The sequence below is a fragment of the Thamnophis elegans genome, chromosome 14 (assembly GCF_009769535.1).
Source record: "Thamnophis elegans isolate rThaEle1 chromosome 14, rThaEle1.pri, whole genome shotgun sequence".
Lineage (NCBI taxonomy): Eukaryota > Metazoa > Chordata > Lepidosauria > Squamata > Colubridae > Thamnophis > Thamnophis elegans.
Window position 1 is genome coordinate 8,998,791 of NC_045554.1, and position 20,127 is coordinate 9,018,917.

Below are 20,127 nucleotides of genomic sequence, written 5' to 3' on the forward strand. Positions count from 1 at the left end.
GAAACTCACCACTGTGTCAGTGCCTCACCAGCCATAAACCTCACTGCACGTCACTGACTTACAGCAGTGCATTTCATGACATTCAAAGTTAACGGCACCGACCAAAGAACGCAGGTCTCTTTTTTCAAATTTGCAACTACTGCAGCATCCCCAGGATCAAGTGATCAACATTTGGACGTTTGGAAACAGACTGGTATTATGACGGCTTCAGCCTCCCAGGGTCATGCGATCCACTTTTCCAACTTTCTGATAAGAAAAATCAATGGGGAATCCAGATTCCCCCATCAACCGTGTTCCTAAATAGCTTTGAGGGATAAGTTGTCTAGACTGTAACTCTCCCTCCTGTCTCCCAAGGCCATTCCCACATACCATTGTTATCTTTTCCAGGATCTGCATATGTGTTCTGACCCAGGCTTCCTTAAAAAGAAAGAAGCAGAGTCTGGGTCCCAGGAAAACTTCTTTTATTTATACCACTATGAATTCCTTTCATTCACAGTCAGCAAGGCTTAGCAAACAGTCTTTCCGAGGAATATTTATCCACACGAACCTTATCTCGCTTGGAGAGCTGCCAGATAACTAGTTTCCAAACGCAGGGCAAGGCAAATCTTGGCACAGAGTCTCTTATAGTCACAAACAAAAATTTCTTCTCTTGAAACGACTGAATGAACAAATAATTTCCTGCAAAATCCCCCTCCCGTTATCTCCTCTTTTGTTTCCTGTGGGAGGGGCCAATCACCTTCAAGGTGCGGCTTTACTCCCAAGTCGATCCTGCTTTCTTAGTCGTTCTTGTCTTCTGGCAGCTCTGCGCATGCGCACACTGGGAACAGGCTCCAGCTGTTCCTCTGCCTCACTGCTGTCTAGCTCCCTCTCTGCCTCCGACGCAGACCCCTCGTCTGAGCTTTCCTCAGCCCCCAGGACTGGTCCATGTTCCTCTTCCAACCTCCTCACTATCTGACTCTGCTGCCAGCTCTGTCGGCAGGCCACCACTAACTAGAATCAGAAGCTGGTGTTAAGCCACAATGCAAAAGCGACTGATCTAAAGGGGCTTTCTGGGTCAGAAAGCCACTTTTATGCAACAACCGGTGGGCCACAACAATATCGTTCGCTTTGTGGTCCACTGTGATTCTTGCCTGATTCTGGGTGAGGTTGATGGGAACTGGTCATTAGCATGACCATGGATTCCTCCACCCTGTGGCAGATCATGCTAGGAAACGTGACTCAGAATGACAGATTTCGGTGGTGCTTCTAAAGGTAAAAACGATCTGCGGCGAATGGATTTATCGGATGAAACCGATCTCTCTTTACTGACGGCAGCCTGTGTTTTATTTTGCTTCCAGTCTTGCCAAATCTTTGGAACGCAGATAGTGAAATCTCTCTTCCCGAACAAAAGCAAGTGGAAAACAATGAGGAACGTGCAAATTCTTATGAAAGGAAGCTGATTGAGGTAAGAAAAAGGTTTTATGGGGAGGAAGTTTTTCTTTCCTTGCAGTTTTTCCCCAGACTTTGTGTCATAACATTGAACGATTCTTTAATCACCGTTTCTTCGGAAGGTTAACATTTGTTTTACAAACACGCGCACGATCTATGCTTTCGGTTTCTGCTAGTATTTTTCAAAAGAGGGAATTTATTGCATGTGGCTCAGTGTCTAAGTCGATCAGAAAGTTCGGCGGTTCGAATCCCTAGTGCCGCCTAACGGAGTGAGCTCCCGTGACTTGTCCCAGCTTCTGCCAACCTAGCAGTTCGAAAGCATGTAAAAAATGCAAGTAGAAAAATAGGCACCACCTTTGGTGGGAAGGGAACAGCATTCCGTGCTCCTTCAGCGTTGAGTCATGCTGGCCACATGACCATGGAGACGTCTTCGGACAGCGCTGGCTCTTCAGCTTTGAAACAGAGATGAGCACTGCCTCCTAGATCAGGAACGACTAGCACATATATGCGAGGGGAACCTTTACCTTAATGATTAGGGATTATTATGCCGTGGTGATGTTTTTACACACAATTTGGTGATGTCACCCAACAGACAAACCTTACCCTGTAGCTTTTCTACGTGAATCCATCCAGGGTAGATAGGATTATGGAATCTTAGTCCCATAGCTCCCTATTAAAAATAAGTGTTACGTTAGTTACTAGGGGATACATCCCTAAGATTTTACACCACTATTCTGAGCGAGGCTTCCCAAGAGCCTGAAGCAAACTCCTTGTCCCGACAAAAACCTCTTTTATTAATGTACTGTGAATTCTGCTCATTCACATCCAGCAAAGTCTTTCAAGGGAGGATTTACAGTCACAGACCTTCTCTGGCTTGGAGAGCTGCCAGGCCGATATCTGCAGAACTTGGCAAGGAGCCTCAGAGAGTCACGAACCAATTAAGCGAACTAATTGTCTCCTGCAAACTCCACTCCCCTTTCGCTCCTCTTTTATTCCCTATGGGAGGGCCATTCATCGTCCACCTGTGGCCTTACTCCCAAGTCAACCCCTGTTCTTTAACTGTTCCCTTCATCTGGTATAATTTTTCTGCAGACCACCGAAGTTTTCTCACGGGCCACCAATTGGTGACCACTGACCTAGAATCACCTTGTTTGAGTTGGTGGACCTCAAATTGTTTCCTCTATATAGGAATTCAAACCAGAACTGATTGATGGCTACCCAGCCTTGACTCGGAGTATAATACCCATATTATTGAATCTTCAGTCTACCGTTAGCAAACTTTTTTGGTCCAAAATTCAGTGGCAGACCTCACTCCTGTCGTTTCAATCCATTGTTCTGTGCTGATCAGCAGGATGACCCCATAGAATGAGAAAGCGGAATCTGGCTTCCTTTGCAGTTTGGCCGGCCTTTTACAATTCAAGATGCTCTTCATAATGAAGCTTTATTGGTGGCTGAATCGGGACGTTCATCAGGCTTAAAGCTCCCTATTGAATCAAAGCTGATCTTTGAGGTGACCCAGGGCATGGGGCTGACGAGACACGGCAAGAGCCCAGGGTATCCTTTGTTTCTTAGGGCAAAGAGGAAAAGGCGGGGAAAGAGAGGATGCACTGGATTGTGTAGTCTCCTCCTCCCTTCACCTTCTTTGTTTCTTGGTCTTGGAATGGAGTGGAGAGGAATGGAGTAGGCAGAAGTAGAAATAGAATAGAGTAGGAGCTGAATGGAACAGAACAGAAGAGAATATATGGAATGTAATGGGGTGGGATGGGATATGATGGAATAGAATAGAATAGGAACTGAATGGAATAGAATAGAATAGGAACAGAATGGAACAGAACAGAAGAAAATATATGGAATGGAATGGGATGGGTTGGGATGGATGGAATAGAATAGGATAAGATAGAATAGAATAGAAAAGGAACAGAATAGAATAGGAAGAGAATGGAACAGAATAGAACAGAACAGAAAAGAAGAAAATATATGGAATGGAATGGAGTGGAATGGAATGGAATAGAATGGAATGGAATAGAATAGAATAGGAACAGAATGGAACAGAACAGAAGAAAATATATGGAGTGGAATGGGATGGGATGTAATGTAAAGAAATGGAATGGAATGGAATAGAATGAAACAGAACGGAACAGAATAACAGAGTTGGAAGGGACCTTGGAGTCCAACCCTCTGCTCAAGCAGGAGACCCTATAACACTTCAGGCAAATTTTTTATCCAACATCTTCTTTAAAAGTGTTGGAGCACCCACAACTTCTGGAGGCAACTTCTGTTCCACTGATTCATTGTTCTCACTGTCAGGAAATTTCTCCTTCATTCTAAGGTTGGCTCTTTTCCATCCGTGGCTTCTACTATACTGTTAAGGGACTGCAGAGAGTTGAGCTCCAAAGGTACCAGATACTTCTGGATGTTGTGGGGAGCTTTTGGCATATCTTGGAAGTTAATCTGACCTGAACGTAGCACATTTTCGAATCTTGCTGCACTTTTGTGACACTCTGAATTGGGTCTTTTGAGGTGCTGCCTCTTCTGGAAGACATTTTTGGAATGGCCTATTTTGAAGGCAGGAGGAACTATTTCAGAGTTGGAATGAGACTCAGGTTGGATGTTTTCAGCAGATTTTTCTGTGTGAGAGACAGTGCGAGTGTGTGTGTGTGTGTGTTTTGTCAAAGCACCTGATATACCCAAATATGGGAGGGAGCATACTGCTTCCCTTTTGCCTTTCAGCTCCACCCTAGGAGTCTTCCTGGCAGAAAAACCATTTTTGTGTTGCATTTTTGCTGGTAAGTAAATGAAGGGAGACTAGTATAGATCTATTTCAAGCTATTTAGCTCTCATCAGCTAACCATACCCTTGCTGGGATTTGAACTTGGGCTGTTTTTACATCTTAGGCAGTTATATTAACCTCTAAGTTATTTACTTAATCATTCCCCTGGCTCAGCTGATAAGGGAGGAGAGCTTGTGGCTTAGAGGTTAATGCAACTGCCTAAGATGTAAAAACAGCCCAGGTTCGAATCCCAGCAAGGGTATGGCTAGCTGACGAGAGCTAAATAGCTTGAAATAGATCTATACTAGTCTCCCTTCATTTATTTACCAGCAAAAATGCAACACACACACATCTAAACACCTTATAATTAATGAACAAAAATATTTTTGTTAGCAGATTTTTTTTATTATTTTTTCCCTTCAACACCTTACAGTCATTACATCAACATTGTTATGTCATCATACATGTACATGTATATAATATTTCGCTTCTATATTTACACATCTTTATACACAGTTCTATATAAATTTATATATATTGTTTTTTGGCTTAATTAATTCTATTAATTAAGGTGGGGGTGGGAGGTGGGGGTGGGAGGCACTGTTTTGCAGTGGTTCTCCTCTTACCTCTCGGACAGGTCGCAGTCGGTGTTAGTTGGAGGGCAGAGATCGACCCCTAGGCCCCTAACATATGGGGTGCCGCAGGGTTCGGTCTTGTCCCCCCTACTTTTCAACATCTACATGAAACCGCTGGGCGAGATCATTCAGCGGCACGGGATAAAATACCACCAGTATGCGGACGATACTCAGTTGTATCTGTCCGCCCCGTGCCAACTCAATGAAGCGGTGGACGTGATGAACCAGGGACTTGAAGCTGTTAGGGACTGGATGAGGGCTAACAAACTCGTGCTCAACCCAGATAAGACCGAGTGGCTGTTGTGTTTCCCTCCCACCAATCCGGCAAGTATTCCACCTCTCAGGCTGGGGGGTCAAACATTATACCCCTCAGACAGGGTCCGCAACTTGGGAGTCCTCCTGGACCCACAGCTGACTTTCGAACACCATTTGTCAGCTGTGACCAGGGGGGCATTTGCCCAGGTTCGCCTGGTGCACCAGTTGCGCCCCTACCTGAACCGGGAGGCTCTCACAACAGTCACTCGTGCCCTTGTGACCTCTAGGCTGGAGTACTGCAATGTGCTCTACATGGGGCTGCCCTTGAAGAGTATTCGGCGACTTCAGCTAGTCCAGAATGCGGCCGCGCGAGCGATTGTGGGTGCACCTCGCTTCACCCACATAACACCTATCCTCCGCGAGCTGCACTGGCTACCTGTCGATCTCCGGGTGCGCTTCAAGGTGCTACTTGTCACCCATAAAGCCCTACATGGTAGTGGATCTGGGTACTTGAGAGACCGCCTACTGCCAATTACCTCCACGCGACCTATTAGATCTCATCGATTAGGCCTCCTCCGAGTTCCATCTGCCGGTCAATGCCGACTGGCAACTACGCGGAGGAGAGCCTTCTCGGTGGTAGCTCCGACCCTATGGAACGATCTCCCCGTGGAGATTTGTACCCTCACCACCCTCCAGACCTTCCGCACAGCCCTCAGAATCTGGCTATCCCGTCAGGCCTGGGGCTAAGACTGTAACCCGCCCAAATGGTATGAATGTTGTGTTTTTTAATTATGTATTGTCTTATATGTCAAAAAGTTTGTCTCCCCCTCCCTCTTGGATTGTGAGCCGCCCTGAGTCCCCCCAGGGAAAAGGGCGGCATATAAATAAACTTCTATCTATCAACTTCTTCTATCTATTCTTGTTTTGCAGCCATTTGTACCAATTGTTACAAATTTCATAATATTCCGACTCTTCTTTATCTTTTAATTTCAGTGTTAATTTGTCCATCTCTGCACAATCCAAAGTTTTTTTAATCACTAATTCGTCCGAGGGGGTATTATTTTGTTTCCAGCATTGGGCAAATGCTATTCTAGCTGTAGTTAGCAGATGTGTTAATATGTACTTAATTTTCTTTGTATATTTCCCTTTGATTATTCCCAGTAGAAAGATTTCGGGTTTGTATTTTAATGAACAAAAATAATCTGATGTACAGCTGTCCTGGTGGGAAGGGACTCACTGAACAATGGATAAATAGTTATGAAATGTGTTCATCATAATGATAGAGGGAAAAGCCGATAACAGGACTTTGATCCAATCAGAAGTTTTCCGTAAATCACTCCCAGAAGCCGAACTTCCAATAGCCTATAATTATATCAGGAAATCTGGTATGTGGGTACTGGAGTTCAGCAGGCAATCAATCATGGAACATTTCTCTGAAAAGTCAAGTTCAGGCAAACACCAGCTGCCTCCGCAAAAGAAGAAATCATTTTGGCATTAAAGAATGCTGACTTGAAGCTGGAGTCTGGCTTAAGCACAAAATGCACCCTTGGAACAATTGAGGCATAGCATTCTCCGAGCTCGCGCCCGTGGGGAGCCTTAAGTGGGTTGGAATTGTAGGTATGGGGGGGTGGGTTTGTCCATGGAGAGTCATCCAGGTCGTGGTTGTCCCGAAGGTGTTTTTTTTCCCCCCCCAAGAGGCAACGGGACTTTTTTTTCCCTTGAAGACGTTTCGCTTCCCATCCGAGAAGCTTCTTCAGTTCTGACCGAAGGGTGGAGGATGGAAGGATTTATATTCCTTGCAACCACTCTTTCTGACAGCCATTGAGGACCCTTGGAGGTTTATCTGTGACCGCAGGGTCCCCCTAGTGGTGCAAATGGGCGTGGAATGCTTTTTGCAAGGTGCCGAAAAGATTATGCGATTAACCGCAGATAGGTGGCGTCATTTCAGCAGAGGGGAAGGAATACGGCGCCACTTATCTGCTGCTTACAACACCATCCTTTCAGCAGTTCCAAAAAGGTTCCGATTTGCGCTATTCAAGTGACCCTGAGGGCATAGATCAGGGGACACCAACCTTCCAGATTTCAGGGACCACTAAATTCCTAATTTTAAATCCCGTGGACCACTGATATGATCTGCCTAATGACCGGATAGGAGGACGTGGCTAGGTGGTCATATGACTGGGTGGGCGTGGCCAACTCGATGTCACTCGCATCGAGGGGCACCTCGTGGGCCTCTACCTGACCCTCTCCTGCCAGCCACTCACCACCCGGGCTCCTTAGGGCCCCAACAGGAAGCACTTGCTGGAGCTAAGCAGCCACTAGGAGAAAGAGTTGGCAAAATAGCTCCGTTCAAATTGGATCTGACCAAGAAGGAGGCTCAGCAGAAGCACCTCACTGAGAACTAAGAGCAGAGGCTTTCCAAGCAGAGGGAAGACCTGCGGGAGTTCAAGGCCAGGAACCGGCCCCTGGAGGCTCAGTGGGCTGAGATGGTCAGCCAATTCCAAGCCATGATGCAGTCCCACTGGAACGAGGCCCTCTGGCTCTTCGCCACCAGCGGTACTTCCCTCCAGCCTTCGCCCAAAGCCCCTCACCAGGAGGCTGAAGCAGACCCCGTCAGAATTTCTCCCCCCCCTCTGACCCACACAAAAAGACCCCGAAGGGGGAGACTCTTTGCAGCAATACAAGCGTTCATTGCAAGTATCCAGCTCAGTTTGAGGACCCCTGATTTAGTGCAATATAAAAAATGCAAATAATTTTTCTGCGGGCCACCGAAATTTTTCTCAACGAAGCACCATTGGGTGACCACTGGCATAGATGAACCTCCAAGTGTTCTCAACGACTCTCAGAAAGAATTCTAACAACCAGATGGTTGCAAGGAACATAAATCCTTCCATCCTCCACCATTCAAAGTCAGAACTGAAGAAGCTTCTCGGATGAGAAGCGAAAAGTCTTCCAAGAAAAGGAAAGACAGTTCAGTTGCCTCTTCAAAATATACGGGTATTTTTGTTCCTCCAGAATAACTCAGATAACCTTCATGATGGTTAAAACTCCATGGGGGTTGGGTGTGAGATGGGAAAAGATGGTTTGCAGCAATCCAGGGTATACGGCTAACGGTGGCAACTATGACAAATGAAGGTTGTTGCAAACGAGGGGGCGGGAGATAAGCTTCAAGCAAAGAAGGAAAGTTATGTGTTGAAGGCATGTGTCAGTCCTTTGAGGGAGGTCAACACAGAAATAGACACCGCAAAGAATCCAGGAATATTGCGCGACTTCCGTACAGTATAATAGCCAAATCTCGAAAGCCTGTTTCTCTCTATCCTATCAAAATCAAGGTGGAGTTATTCTGAATTTACTTCTTACACTTCCTTCAATTTCTGGATTGGGTCATCTGTTTTCCAACTTAATAGCCTTCTCCATGGTCAACTCTAAATCCTTTTAGAGATTTCTTTTGATGTCCAAATCATTACCGGGAATTTAAGCCATGTATCACTTGAAGGAGGCAAGAGTCCAAGAAATCAATACTTTCTCAGTGCAATCCACCCTGGGAGCTCCCATAATACCAAGCCAGGGTTGTTTAACTTTGGTTTATTGAAGCAACTAAAGGGACGCGGTGGCTCAGTGACTAAGACGCTGGGCTGGTCAATCTGAAAGGTCGGCAGTTCAGCAGTTCGAATCCCTGGCGCCGCGTAATGGAGTGAGCTCCCGTGACTTGTCCCAGCTTCTGCCAACCTAGCAGTTGGAAAACACGTAAAAATGCAAGTAGAAAAATAGGAACCACCTTTGGTGGGAAGGGAACAGCATTCCGTGCACCTTCAGCGTTTAGTCATGCCAGCCACATGACCACGGAGGCGTCTTTAATTACTGACTGTACAGTTATAGAGACTAATTTGATTTTGAACTTAACAACGGCAGCAAGACTCTTGGTGGCGCAGTACTGGAAGAAGGAAGATTTGCCCACTATTCAAGAATGGACGTTAAAAGTAACAAACTTAGCAGAGATGGATAAAATATCAGCATATCTCAAGGATCAGTCAGATGAGAAATACAAGCTGGAATGGAGAAGATGGATTGATTACATTCAGAATAAATATGGGACTAAGAAACTCCAGATAGCTTATGATTGAAGAAGCAAGGAATGATACACCTTGTTTAAAGTTAGCTTTACAAAAGGGGAATTAAAGTATAAGCGAGGGATGATGCTAAAGTTAGTTAGTTTATTTTAGAATATGGTTGTTAAATGTTTATACCCTGTATTTGCTGTGGGAGGGGGGGAGGGGATGTGGGGTTGGGGGAAGGGATGTGGGGTCGGGGGGGGGAGAGAAGGTATATATTTGTAAAACTCTTTAAAAATTTCAATAATGATAATAAAAAAAGAGACATCTTTGGACAGCGCTGGCTCTTCGGCTTTGAAACGGAGATGAGCACCGCCCCCTAGAGTCGGGAACGACCAGTATGCATGTGCGAGTGGAATCTTTACCTTGATTGAAGTAACTGTAATAATAAACATCCTATCATGCCTTAGCACAGAATACGAACACTGCATTTTAACAGCACAGATCGCTTTGAAAAGCTGAAGAAAATCATCCTGGATGGAACAAAAGACTCAAGAAACTTTGAGATCATTCTAATTCATTTTAATTCTAGCCTGCATGTAGGAAAAAGCCGGGCAGAATCAGAGGTGGTGTTAAAAGAGGGATCTGCCCAGAATCCATATGTAGCCACAAGTGAGTTAAATCCAAGCTCCCTTTTCCCATCCTTTTATTATTTTCCATCCCTTCTTCTCTTGTGGGAACTTAAAACCTTTTGAATGTTTTTCTCAGGGTCGTCTCTATGGCTGTGAACAGTTTCCCGCAGTTTCAGGGGTGTGTTCAGTTTCAGGGGATAAGAAGCTGATTTCAATAAATGAATATCACTTTGGGTTAGCAATTGGTACAATCAATGTATTCAGTGAGTTAATACAATGAGTTGATTGGGCCGCCCAGAATTACACAACAGTTTAATCCATAAACTATAGGTTTACAAACTGCAGTAACTGGGCTCACATAGACAGTATTTTGTTGTTATTAGTTGCAAAGTTGTGTCCGACCCATCGGGACCCCATGGACCACGTTCCTCCAGGCCTCCCTGTCCTCTACCATCCTCTGGAGTCCATTTAAGCTCATGCCGGCTGCTTCGGTGACTCCATCCAGCCACCTCCTTCTCTGCCGTCCCCTTCTTCTTTTGCCCTCCATCCTTCCCATCATGAGGCTCTTCTCCAGGGAGTCCTTCCTTCTCCTTAGGTGGCCAAAGTCTTTGAGTTTCCTCTTCAGGATCTGGCCTTCTAAAGAGCAGTCAGGGTTGATCTCCTCTAAGACTGATCAGTTGGATGGCCTTGCAGTCCAAGGGACTTGCAGACATCTTCTCCAGCATCAGAGTTCAAAGGCCTCCATTCGTTGGCGCTCAGCCTTTCTAATGGTCCAACTTTCACAGCCAAACATTGCAACTGAGAAAACCACAGCCTTGACTAGACACCCTTGTGTTGGCAGGGTGATGTCTCTGCTTTTTAGGATGCTGTCTAGATTTGCCATAGCCTTCTTCCCCAGGAGCAAGCTTCTTTTAATTTCTTGGCTGTAGTCCCCATCTGCGGTGATCTTGGATCCCAGGGAAATAAAATCTGTCCCTACCTCCATTTCTTCCCCATCTATTTGCCAGGAATTGAGAGATACCACGATCTTAGTTTTCTTAATGTTGAGTTTCAAGCCAACTTTTGCAGTCTCCTTCTTCACCCGCCTCAAGAAACTTTTTAGTTCCTCTTCACTATCTGCCAAGACATATACAGTATTATTGAGTCCAAATTGAACAAATACATCATAGTGGAATGTTATGAATTCTGACGTAATTTTTGCCATTCGGTTGTTTGGAGCCTTTATTTATTTTCTTCCTATTTGTAACTTGGGAATTCAGAACTTGCGTAGACTTCTTTTGAATGAAGGGGGTGGCCCCCTCTTAAGGATATTTAGTCACTTCTTCCTTCCAGCACATCAGTTTGATAAATCTGTTGTGAGCCAAAATAAAATGAGTTTATTTTGATCAAGCTTCTACAGTTGTCTGCATTTCAGGCTGAATTAAAGATGCGGACCATGGATCATTTTCTATTTGGACTTGATTTAATGGCCCCCAAATTCAATCAATGTGTATGTTCATAAATTAATTGAAGGTTTGAAGATTGAAAACATGAAAAATTAATTGTTTAGCTTAGGTGGCTATGTTTTTTAAGAAAAAATTCTGTTATAATATTCGGCAAAGTTTACAAGGGAGGGGGGGAGAGAGAGGGGGGGAGAGAGGGAGAGAGAGGAGGAGAGAGAGGGGGAGAGAGAGGGAGAGGGAGAGAGAGGGGGGAGAGAGAGGGAGAGGGGGGAGAGAGAGGGAGAAAGGGGGAGAGGGAGAGAGAGGGGGGAGAGAGGGAGAGGGGGAGAAAGAGGAGAGGGGGGAGAGGGAGAGAGAGGGAGAGAGAGGAAGAGAGACAGAGAGAGACAGAGAGACAGAGAGGGAGACAGAGAGACAGAGACAGAGAGAGAGACAGAGAGGGAGACAGAGAGAGGCAGAGAGAGACATAGAGAGAGAGACAAAGAGAGACAGAGAGGGACAGAGAGAAAGAGACAGAGAGACAGACAGAGACAGACAGAGACAGACAGAGAGACAATGAGAGAGAGAGACAGAGAGAGAGACAGAGAGAGAGACAGAGAGAGAGACAGAGAGAGACAGAGAGAGACAGAGAGACAGAGAGAGAGACAGAGAGAGAGACAGAGAGAGAGACAGAGAGAGAGACAGAGAGACAGTGTCTGTGTGTGTGTGTGTGTGTGTGTGTGTGTGTGAGAGAGAGAGAGAGAGAGAGAGAGAGAGAGAGAGAGAGAGAACAAGCAATTGTGATTAGCTGTGTCCTTCAAACTGTTCCCTCTGGCTGGGTCTTTCAGACAGAAGTATGTGTGTGTGCACATTGTGTTGTTTTTCTATTAGAAACTCTTTCCATTAAAAAGCTTTTCTCTACTGTGCTGGCTGCTGGTCCTAATTAATATATTATTAAATCACTGCATGTGAAAACCAGTAACATAAAACTGGTCCTAGCCATCTTTATCAAGAGAGTGGTAAGATGAAGGTCCCTTGATTTCTACCACCCTCCAATAACTCTCTTTTTTATTTCATAACACCAAGACGATGCCCTTCATAGTCGAGTAACCTGGCATCATCCATCTGCATTAGACCATGATCAATCAGGGCTAGTAATTCCTGTCCGAAGAAATAAAATTCCATCTGCTAGGAGAAAGGAATTCCACCTAGCCTGTTTGTTATCTGCCCCGGGAAACCCTCTGAAGCAAAATTAAGAGGGCATTGCAGTACTGCATCCCGTTTTGGTCGCCACGATATAAAAAAGACATTGAGACTCTGGAAAGAGTGCAGAGAAGAGCAACAAAGATGATTTAGGCGACTGGAGGCTAAAACATACGAAGAACGGTTGCAGGAACTGGGTATGTCTAGTTGGATGAATTTGCATGTGGTGGCTCAGTGGCTGAGACGCTGAGCTTGTAGATCAGAAGTTGACCGTTCAGCGGTTCGAATCCCTAGTGCCGGGGTGAAATTCAGCAGGTTCTGACAGGTTCTGGAGAACCGGTAGCAGAAACTGTGAATAGTTCGGAGAACCTGCAAATACCACCTCTGGCTGTCCCCAGAGTGGGGAGGGAATGTGCATTTTGCAGTACCCTTCCACCAAGCCACGCCCACAGAACCGGTAGTAAAAAAAAAAAAGAATTTCACTGCCCTAGTGCTGTGTAATGGGAGTGAGCTCCCATTATTCAACCCAGCTTCTGCCAACCTAACAGTTCTTCTTTAATTGTGCCAAGTTTTGCCTTGCCCTGCGTTTGGAAACCAGTTATCTGGCAGCTCTCCAAGCGAGATAAGGTTCGTGTTGATAAATATTCCTCGGAAAGACTGTTTGCTAAAAGCCTGGCTGACTGTGAATGAAAGGGATTCACTGTCGTGTAAATAAAAGGGGTTTGGCCAGGGCCAAGACTCTGCTTCTTGCTGTTTAAGGAAGGCCTGGCTCAGAAAATTGTGTTTTATCCTCCAGTCCCCTAATCATCCTTGTCTGAGAAATCACAGTGGTGGAAAATGGGGCATGACCTTCTCGCTGCCTGCCTCGGCGCGATAGATTTTATGGGTATCTCAGCAGCTGCTGATGAAGCACCACAGGGGTGTATGTGTGTGTGAGTCTCCCTGCAGAGTCACCTATTAACTAGCTAATGGCTTCAGCGCAGTGAGTTCAGGCTGTGTCAACTTGTTGGAGAAGGTTAGATTTTCCCTGCCTTTCTTCCAAGGACATATTGCCCTTAACTGCTTAATGTGGTCTGCAGTACCGTATTTTTCGGAGTATAAGACACACCGTTTCCCCTACAAAAGTGTGGAAACGTTGCTGCGTCTTATAAACCAGATGCAGCCATTTTTGGCCTCTCGAAGCTCTCACATACCATTTTTGCAAAAAACGGGGAATTTGGGGGCACAGGAGCATTCTGAAGGCTTCAGCAGGGCTTGGAGGAAGGTCGAAAGGCCTCCGTTTTTGCCCAAACCTGCTTTTTTTTCACCATTTTTTTTTTTTGTGCAAAAACAGGGGCATTTTTGCCTTCCCCCAGCCCTGCGGAAGCCTGCAGAGTGCTCCTGGGGCCCGGGGGAGGACAAAAACTTTTTCTTTCTTACTTACCTCTTCAAAATATTGGTGTGTCTTATACACCGGTGCGTCTTGTAGTCCGAAAAATACGGTGCCTATCTAGGAAGTCCTCTAAGAGCTTTCCAAAGCCCTGTTTGATCATCAAAGGGAGGCTTTCCCTGGTGGGCTACGTCTTCCCGTCGCTGGCCGAGAGGGTGCTTTTTTGGGTATCCGCTGGGTTCCAAACCGCACCTGGCACCAAAGTTGGCAAGAGACGTGGCAATTTTGGGAAACGACTCTCAGGAGCCTGTCTTTGCCTGAATGTTCATGGTGCTATGAATGGCCAACCTAGCTTTTGCCAACAGGGACCAGCTGCTGCAGAGAGTTTGTTCCCCAGATGGCTCTTTTGTTTTGGGGAGTCGCATTTTTAATTTAGTTGTTCCCCCAAATGTTCACGATCGAAGGCAAATATACGTGTCCCAGGGTGATGTTGTAGGAACCAATCTGGGTCGGTCCTCGGAACCAGAGTCTTCTGACCTTTGGGACACGTGCTGAAGCCCATCCTCAAGGAACTTCTCTCGAGCAGTGTGTGTGCTTTGGGCGAGTCTGTGTGTGGTCTTCACATATACCGATAGATTTATAAGAGCTGAGGTGGTGCAGTGGTTAGAATGCAGTATTGCAGGCGACTTCCGCTGACTGCCGGCTGCCTGCAATTTGGCAGATTGAATCTCACCAAGCTCAAGTTGACTCAGCCTTCCATCCTTCCGAGGTGAGTAAAATAAGGACCCAGATTGTTGGGGGCAAAAGGCTGACTCTATAAAACTGCTTAGAAAGGGCTGTAAAAGCACTGTGAAATGGTATATAAGTCTAAGTACTACTACTGTGGCCATCAACTCAGCCTTCCATCCTTCCTTCTTTCCTTCTTTTCCTTCCTTCCTTCCTTCCTTCCTTCCTTCCTTCCTTCCTTCCATCCATCCATCCATCCATCCATCCATCCATCCATCCATCCATCCATGGTGCACAGTGGTTAGAATGCAATATTGCAAACTAATTCTGCCAACTGCCAGCAGTTCAATTCTCACCAGCTCAAGGTTGACTCAATCTTCCATCCTTTTGAAGTTGGTAAAATGAGGACCCAGATTGTTAGGGGCAAAAGGCTGACTCTGTAAACTGCTTAGAAAGGGCTTCAAAGCACTATAAAGCAGTATATAAGTCCAAGGGCTATTGCTCTTGCCCTTCCTCCCTCCCTCCCTCCCTCCCTCCCTCCCTCCCTCCCTCCCTCCCTCCCTCCCTCCTTCCTTCCTTCCTTCCTTCCTTCCTTCCTTCCTTCCTTCCTTCCTTCCTTTCATGGTGCGCAGTGGTTAGAATGCAGTATTGCAGGCTAATTCTGCCATCTGCCAGCAGTCCGATCCTGATTGGCTCTAGGTTGACTCAACCTTCCATCCTTTCGAAGTTGGTAAAATGAGGACCAAGATTGTTGGGGGCAAAAGGCTGACTCTGTAAAACTGCTTAAAAAAGGGCTGTGAAGCACTGTAAAACAATATATGTCTAAGTGCTATTGCTATTGCTCTTCCTTTTCTCCCTTCCTTCCTTCCTTCCTTCCTTCCATCCATCCATCCATCCATCCATCCATCCATCCATCCATCCATCCATTGTGCAGTGGTTAGATTGCAGTATTACAGGCTAACTCTCCCATTGCCAGCAATTCGACCCTCACCGGCTCCAGGTTGACTCAGCCTTCCATCCTTCCGAGGTGGGTCAAATGAGGACCCAGATTGTTGGGGGCAAAAGGCTGACTCTGTAAACCGCTTAGAAAGGGCTGTAAAAGCACCATGAAGCGATATACAAGTCTCAAGTGCTATTGCTATATGTGTCCATTGTGTGTGGCTTTTAAGATAAGATCTGAAGAGAGGAGAGGAGAGAGGAGAAGAGAAAAGATAACTTGATTGTCATATTTTTACTGTCAGCAAACAGGCCCACAGATTGGATCCAAAAACATCACTGTTCTGGTGCGCTAGCTGAGCATGGCAGCCCTGGAGTGGGCTACATGGAAATTTGTGTCCCAGTGAAGAACTGAAGCTCTGTCCAAACTTATCTTTTGATGTTCACCTCCGCCACAAATGAACGAACTTCTGAATAAAAATAGCATCGTCAAAGCTTGTACGATTTGACAGTATGGTGTTGAGGGAAGGGGGGAAAAAAAGACTGCCTTCTTTAGTTGATCTGTCACCCACCTTTTAGAGGGAGCTATTTTTAGAGAGAAATATTCAACCTGCCCATGGAGTTGACCAATCTCTTCTGTTCCAAATAGCCCGTTCTTGATTTTTGCTTTCTTGGGACTTCCAAAATAGACTTTTAAAAAAGAAAATAAAAAGTAATATCACATTGATCGTGGTAATTGGAGAATTCTAAAACCTTAAATAGTCTGTGTTGAAACAGGATTATTTTAAAAACAGGTTAAACAAATTGTTGTTAGTTGCGAAGTCATGTCCGACCCATCGCGACCCCATGGACAACGTTCCTCCAGCCCTTCCTGTCATCTACCATCCCCTGGAGTCCATTTAAGCTCAGGCCGACTGCTTCAGTGACTCCATCCAGCCAATCTGGGCTCAATTTTCTGGTTGTAAGTCAAGGACCACCTTTACTTGTCGGTTGTTATTTGCGCATGTCTTCCTCTCGTTTTTATTCCTTCTCTCCCCCTTTCCCAAGTGATGTTTCCCCACAAAGGAAAACGTTATCTAGGCATTGTAGTAGAGATGCCTTACAGGGATGCGGTGGCTCAGTGGCTAAGGCGCTGAGCTTGTCGATCAGAAAGGTCAGCAGACTGACGGTTCGAATCCCTAGTGCCGCGTAACGGAGTGAGCTCCCGTGACTTGTCCCAGCTTCTGCCAACCTAGCAGTTCGAAAGAACGTAAAAAATGCAATTAGAAAAATAGGGACCACCTTTGGTGTGAAGGTAACAACATTCCATGCGCCTTCGGTGTTGAGTCATGCCGGCCACATGACCACGGTGACGTCTCCGGACAGTGCTGGCTCTTCGGCTTTGAAACAGAGATGAGCACCGCCCCCTAGAGTCGGGAACGACTGGCACATATGTGCGAGGGGAACCTTTACTTTAGCGATGTCTTCCCTCCTACCTTCATGGGTGAGAACATAGATGACCTTGAGGAAGGCTTTTTTTGTGTGAAAGGGCCCTGAGAAGCATTTTCAACAAGTCCACATTTGACCATGATTTTCCGCCAAGGTTAAATAACAAGATTGTGAGAATAAAGGCAATTCTAAGGAAGTTTTCCTTTGCGGAGTAGCTTTTGATTGCCTGTTCAAAAGGGGAATATTTTATTCCGTTACTGAAGAATCCATCAGTGGGCAGAGCGCTCACAGGACGTACTGCGTGGGCTTCAAGAGCTCCTCAGAACAAAACCATTTCCTGCAGACGGAGATCTTTGAAACCTATTCATGCGCAAGATCGTTCCCATCGCTCAAAGATGCTCAAGGCTTTTATCCTCGTGGTAAACAAGAGGTGCACCTTACGCTCAGTTGGAAAGGCCAATGGAATGAACCCTGCTTTCCACACAATCGACCAGCGATAAGTGGCTCAGACGTAGCCTGGGTGGCCCCAAAGGGAGACTTTTCTGATCAATATTGAATATTTGAATAGAGAACCGTGATGGCGAACCCATGGCACACATGCCAGAAGTGGCACCAGAGCCCTCTATAGGCATGTGTGCCCTCTCCAGCTGCTCTTCTGGGTTCCATGCACGCTCCAATTTCAGCACTCAGTGCTGAAAAGGTTAGCCATCACTGAATAGAGTGGAATAGAATAGGATGGGACTGGGATTGGGAATGGGAATGGGAATAGAATAGAAATGAGGATAGAAATGAGGATAGAATAGAATAGGAATAGGAATTAGAATAGGAATAGGAATAGAGTTTTAGAATAGAGTAGAATTAGAAATAAAATAGAATAGACTAGGAGGATAGAAATGAGGTTAGAACAGGAATTAGAATAGGACTAGGAATAGAGTAGAGTTTTAGAGTAGAAATAGAAATAGAATAAAATAGAAGGATAGAAATGAGAATAGGACTAGGAATAGAGTAGAGTTTTAGAGTAGAGTAGAAATACAATAGAATAGAAATAGGAGGATAGAAATGAGGATAGAATAGGAATAGAGTAGAATTAGAAATAGAATAGAATAGACTAGGAGGATAGAAATGAGGATAGAATAAGAATTAGAATAGGAATAGAGTAGAGTAGAGTTTTAGAGTAGAGTAGAAATAGAAATAGAATAAAATAGAATAGGAGGATAGAATAGAATAGGAATTAGAATAGGAATTAGAATAGGAATAGAGTACAGTAGAATTAGAAATAGAATAGAATAGAAATGATAGAATAGAATAGGAATAGAAATAGAAATAGGTGGCTGGATGGTTACCGAAGCAGTCGGCATGAGCTTAAATGGTCTCCAGAGGATGGTAGAGGACAGGAAGGCCTGGAGGAACGTCGTCCATGGGGTCGTGATGGGTCAGACACAACTTCACAACTAACAACAACACACCCAATGTTGTTAGTAGAGGGAAGGATGTCCCAAAACTGACCCTAGGTTTGTGTATTTCAGAATTAGCATTCTTGTATTCTGGTGAGTTTTCCACTGTGGAAAGTCAGGATGAGTGGCAGGAAGGTTTGCGATGGACTTCCTCGTTATGCAGATCACACAAACATGTGACTCATTGAAGTTGTGATACTATTTGTGTTGGAATTGTGGTGCTGCCTTTTGTTGCCTTATTCTGTCTCAGTAACCATTCCACTTCTTTTCTTTTTTTCCTGCCGTAAACGGTAAAGAAATTTACCACTTTTCCTGAACTTCTCACCAGCTTTTGACCACCTCTGGAGAGCGTTTTAATATTTAACGTATCTTTGTTTTATGCTCCTTGGACTTCAAATTATAGATTTAGTAATGACTTGCTTCTTCGCAAGAGTTATGAATCATCATCTCTTGGAAAAAAAAAATCTCTTAGTGCTTTTTCCCCCTTAATGAATTTTTTAAAATATATGTATTTTTGAGCTTTTATATTTCTAACCACGTTCTTGAAAGCCTGAGTCACTACTAGTTAAGCCTGCTAATCTTTTATGTGCAGGGATGAAATCATTGTTATTACCCAAATTTAATGTTAGTTTTTAGTAGAACTCTTTGCTGTGCATGGCAACAGAATAACATGGAAAGTTCCTAAGTTGTTGGAATCAGGATTTGTTTCTCACTATGTTGTGGCCCGCCGGTGCCTGGCAACAGAGTCGGACAGTGAGGAGGTTGGGGAGGAAGATGGGGCAGTCCTGGGGGCTGAGGAAAACTCAGACGAGGGTTCTGCGTCAGAAGCAGAGAGGCTGAGGAACAGCTGGAGCCTGTTCCCAGTGTGCGCATGCGCAGAGCTGCCAGAAGACAAGAACAACTAAGAAAGTAAGGTCGACTTAAGAGTAAAGCCACACCTTGGAGGTGATTGGCCCCTCCCATAGGAAACAAAAGAGGAGCGAACGGGGAGGGGTCTTTTGCAGGAAACAATTCGTTCCTTTGGTCGTTTCAAGAGTGGAAAGTTCTGTTTGTGACTATAAGAGACTCTGTGCCAAGTTTTGCCTTGCCTTGTGTTTGGAAACTAGTTATCTGGCAGCTCGCCAACCGAGATAAGGTTCGTGTTGATAAATATTCCTCGGGAAGACTATTTGCCAAGCCTTGCTGACTGTGAATGAAGGGAATTCACAGTCGTGTGAATTTTCCCAGGACCAAGACTTTTGAAGGAAGCCTGGGTCAAAACATACTGCTTGTTTTTCAGGCTGATAGAAAAGAGTTAATTTTTTTTTAAAAAAAAAATTACTTCGAATTTTATGGTTGCTTGATGGACCAAGCTGGCAAGAAAGGTCGTAAAATGAGGCAAAACTCACTTAACAACTGTCTCGCTTAGCAACATAAGTTTTGGGTTCACTTTTGGCCGTAAGTTGAGGACTACCTGTAGTTTCCTCAGGGGATTCAAATCTCTCAGAATGACATAACCAACAAAACAAAGGATGAATGTTTGGTTTTTTTGGGGAGAGACTGAGGGAAGAATTTTAATAATACATCTTAGCCCTTTTAATTACTATGTAATTCCGATTATCTGTCGGCTTTTTCCAAGAAGGATCTCAATTAGAGTAGCGATTAAGTGCGTTCTTTCCTTTTCTTTTTTAAAAGGACTGTGACAGGAAGGAAATTAGAGATTGAAGGAATGTGGGGAAGTGGATTGATGGCTGGGAAAAGCGCCGGTGGGAAATTTAGGATAATTAGAAAGCCAAGGACATTTTAACCCGAATGGGTCAATTTTCTTTCGGCTGCTTT

The 20,127-nt window shown here is 45.0% G+C and overlaps 1 protein-coding gene across 1 annotated transcript in view; it reads left to right on the forward strand.

Annotated features, from left to right (window-relative positions):
- The first annotated feature begins 1,223 nt into the window (after positions 1-1,223).
- The window catches only part of LOC116517846 (sorting nexin-29-like), an 83,559-nt gene continuing 64,655 nt past the window's right edge, over positions 1,224-20,127 (forward strand). Inside the window, exons 1-2 of the mRNA XM_032231019.1 lie at positions 1,224-1,251; positions 1,338-1,444. Of these exons, the coding sequence (XP_032086910.1) occupies positions 1,224-1,251; positions 1,338-1,444 (135 nt within the window). The remainder of the gene's footprint in view (positions 1,252-1,337; positions 1,445-20,127) is intronic.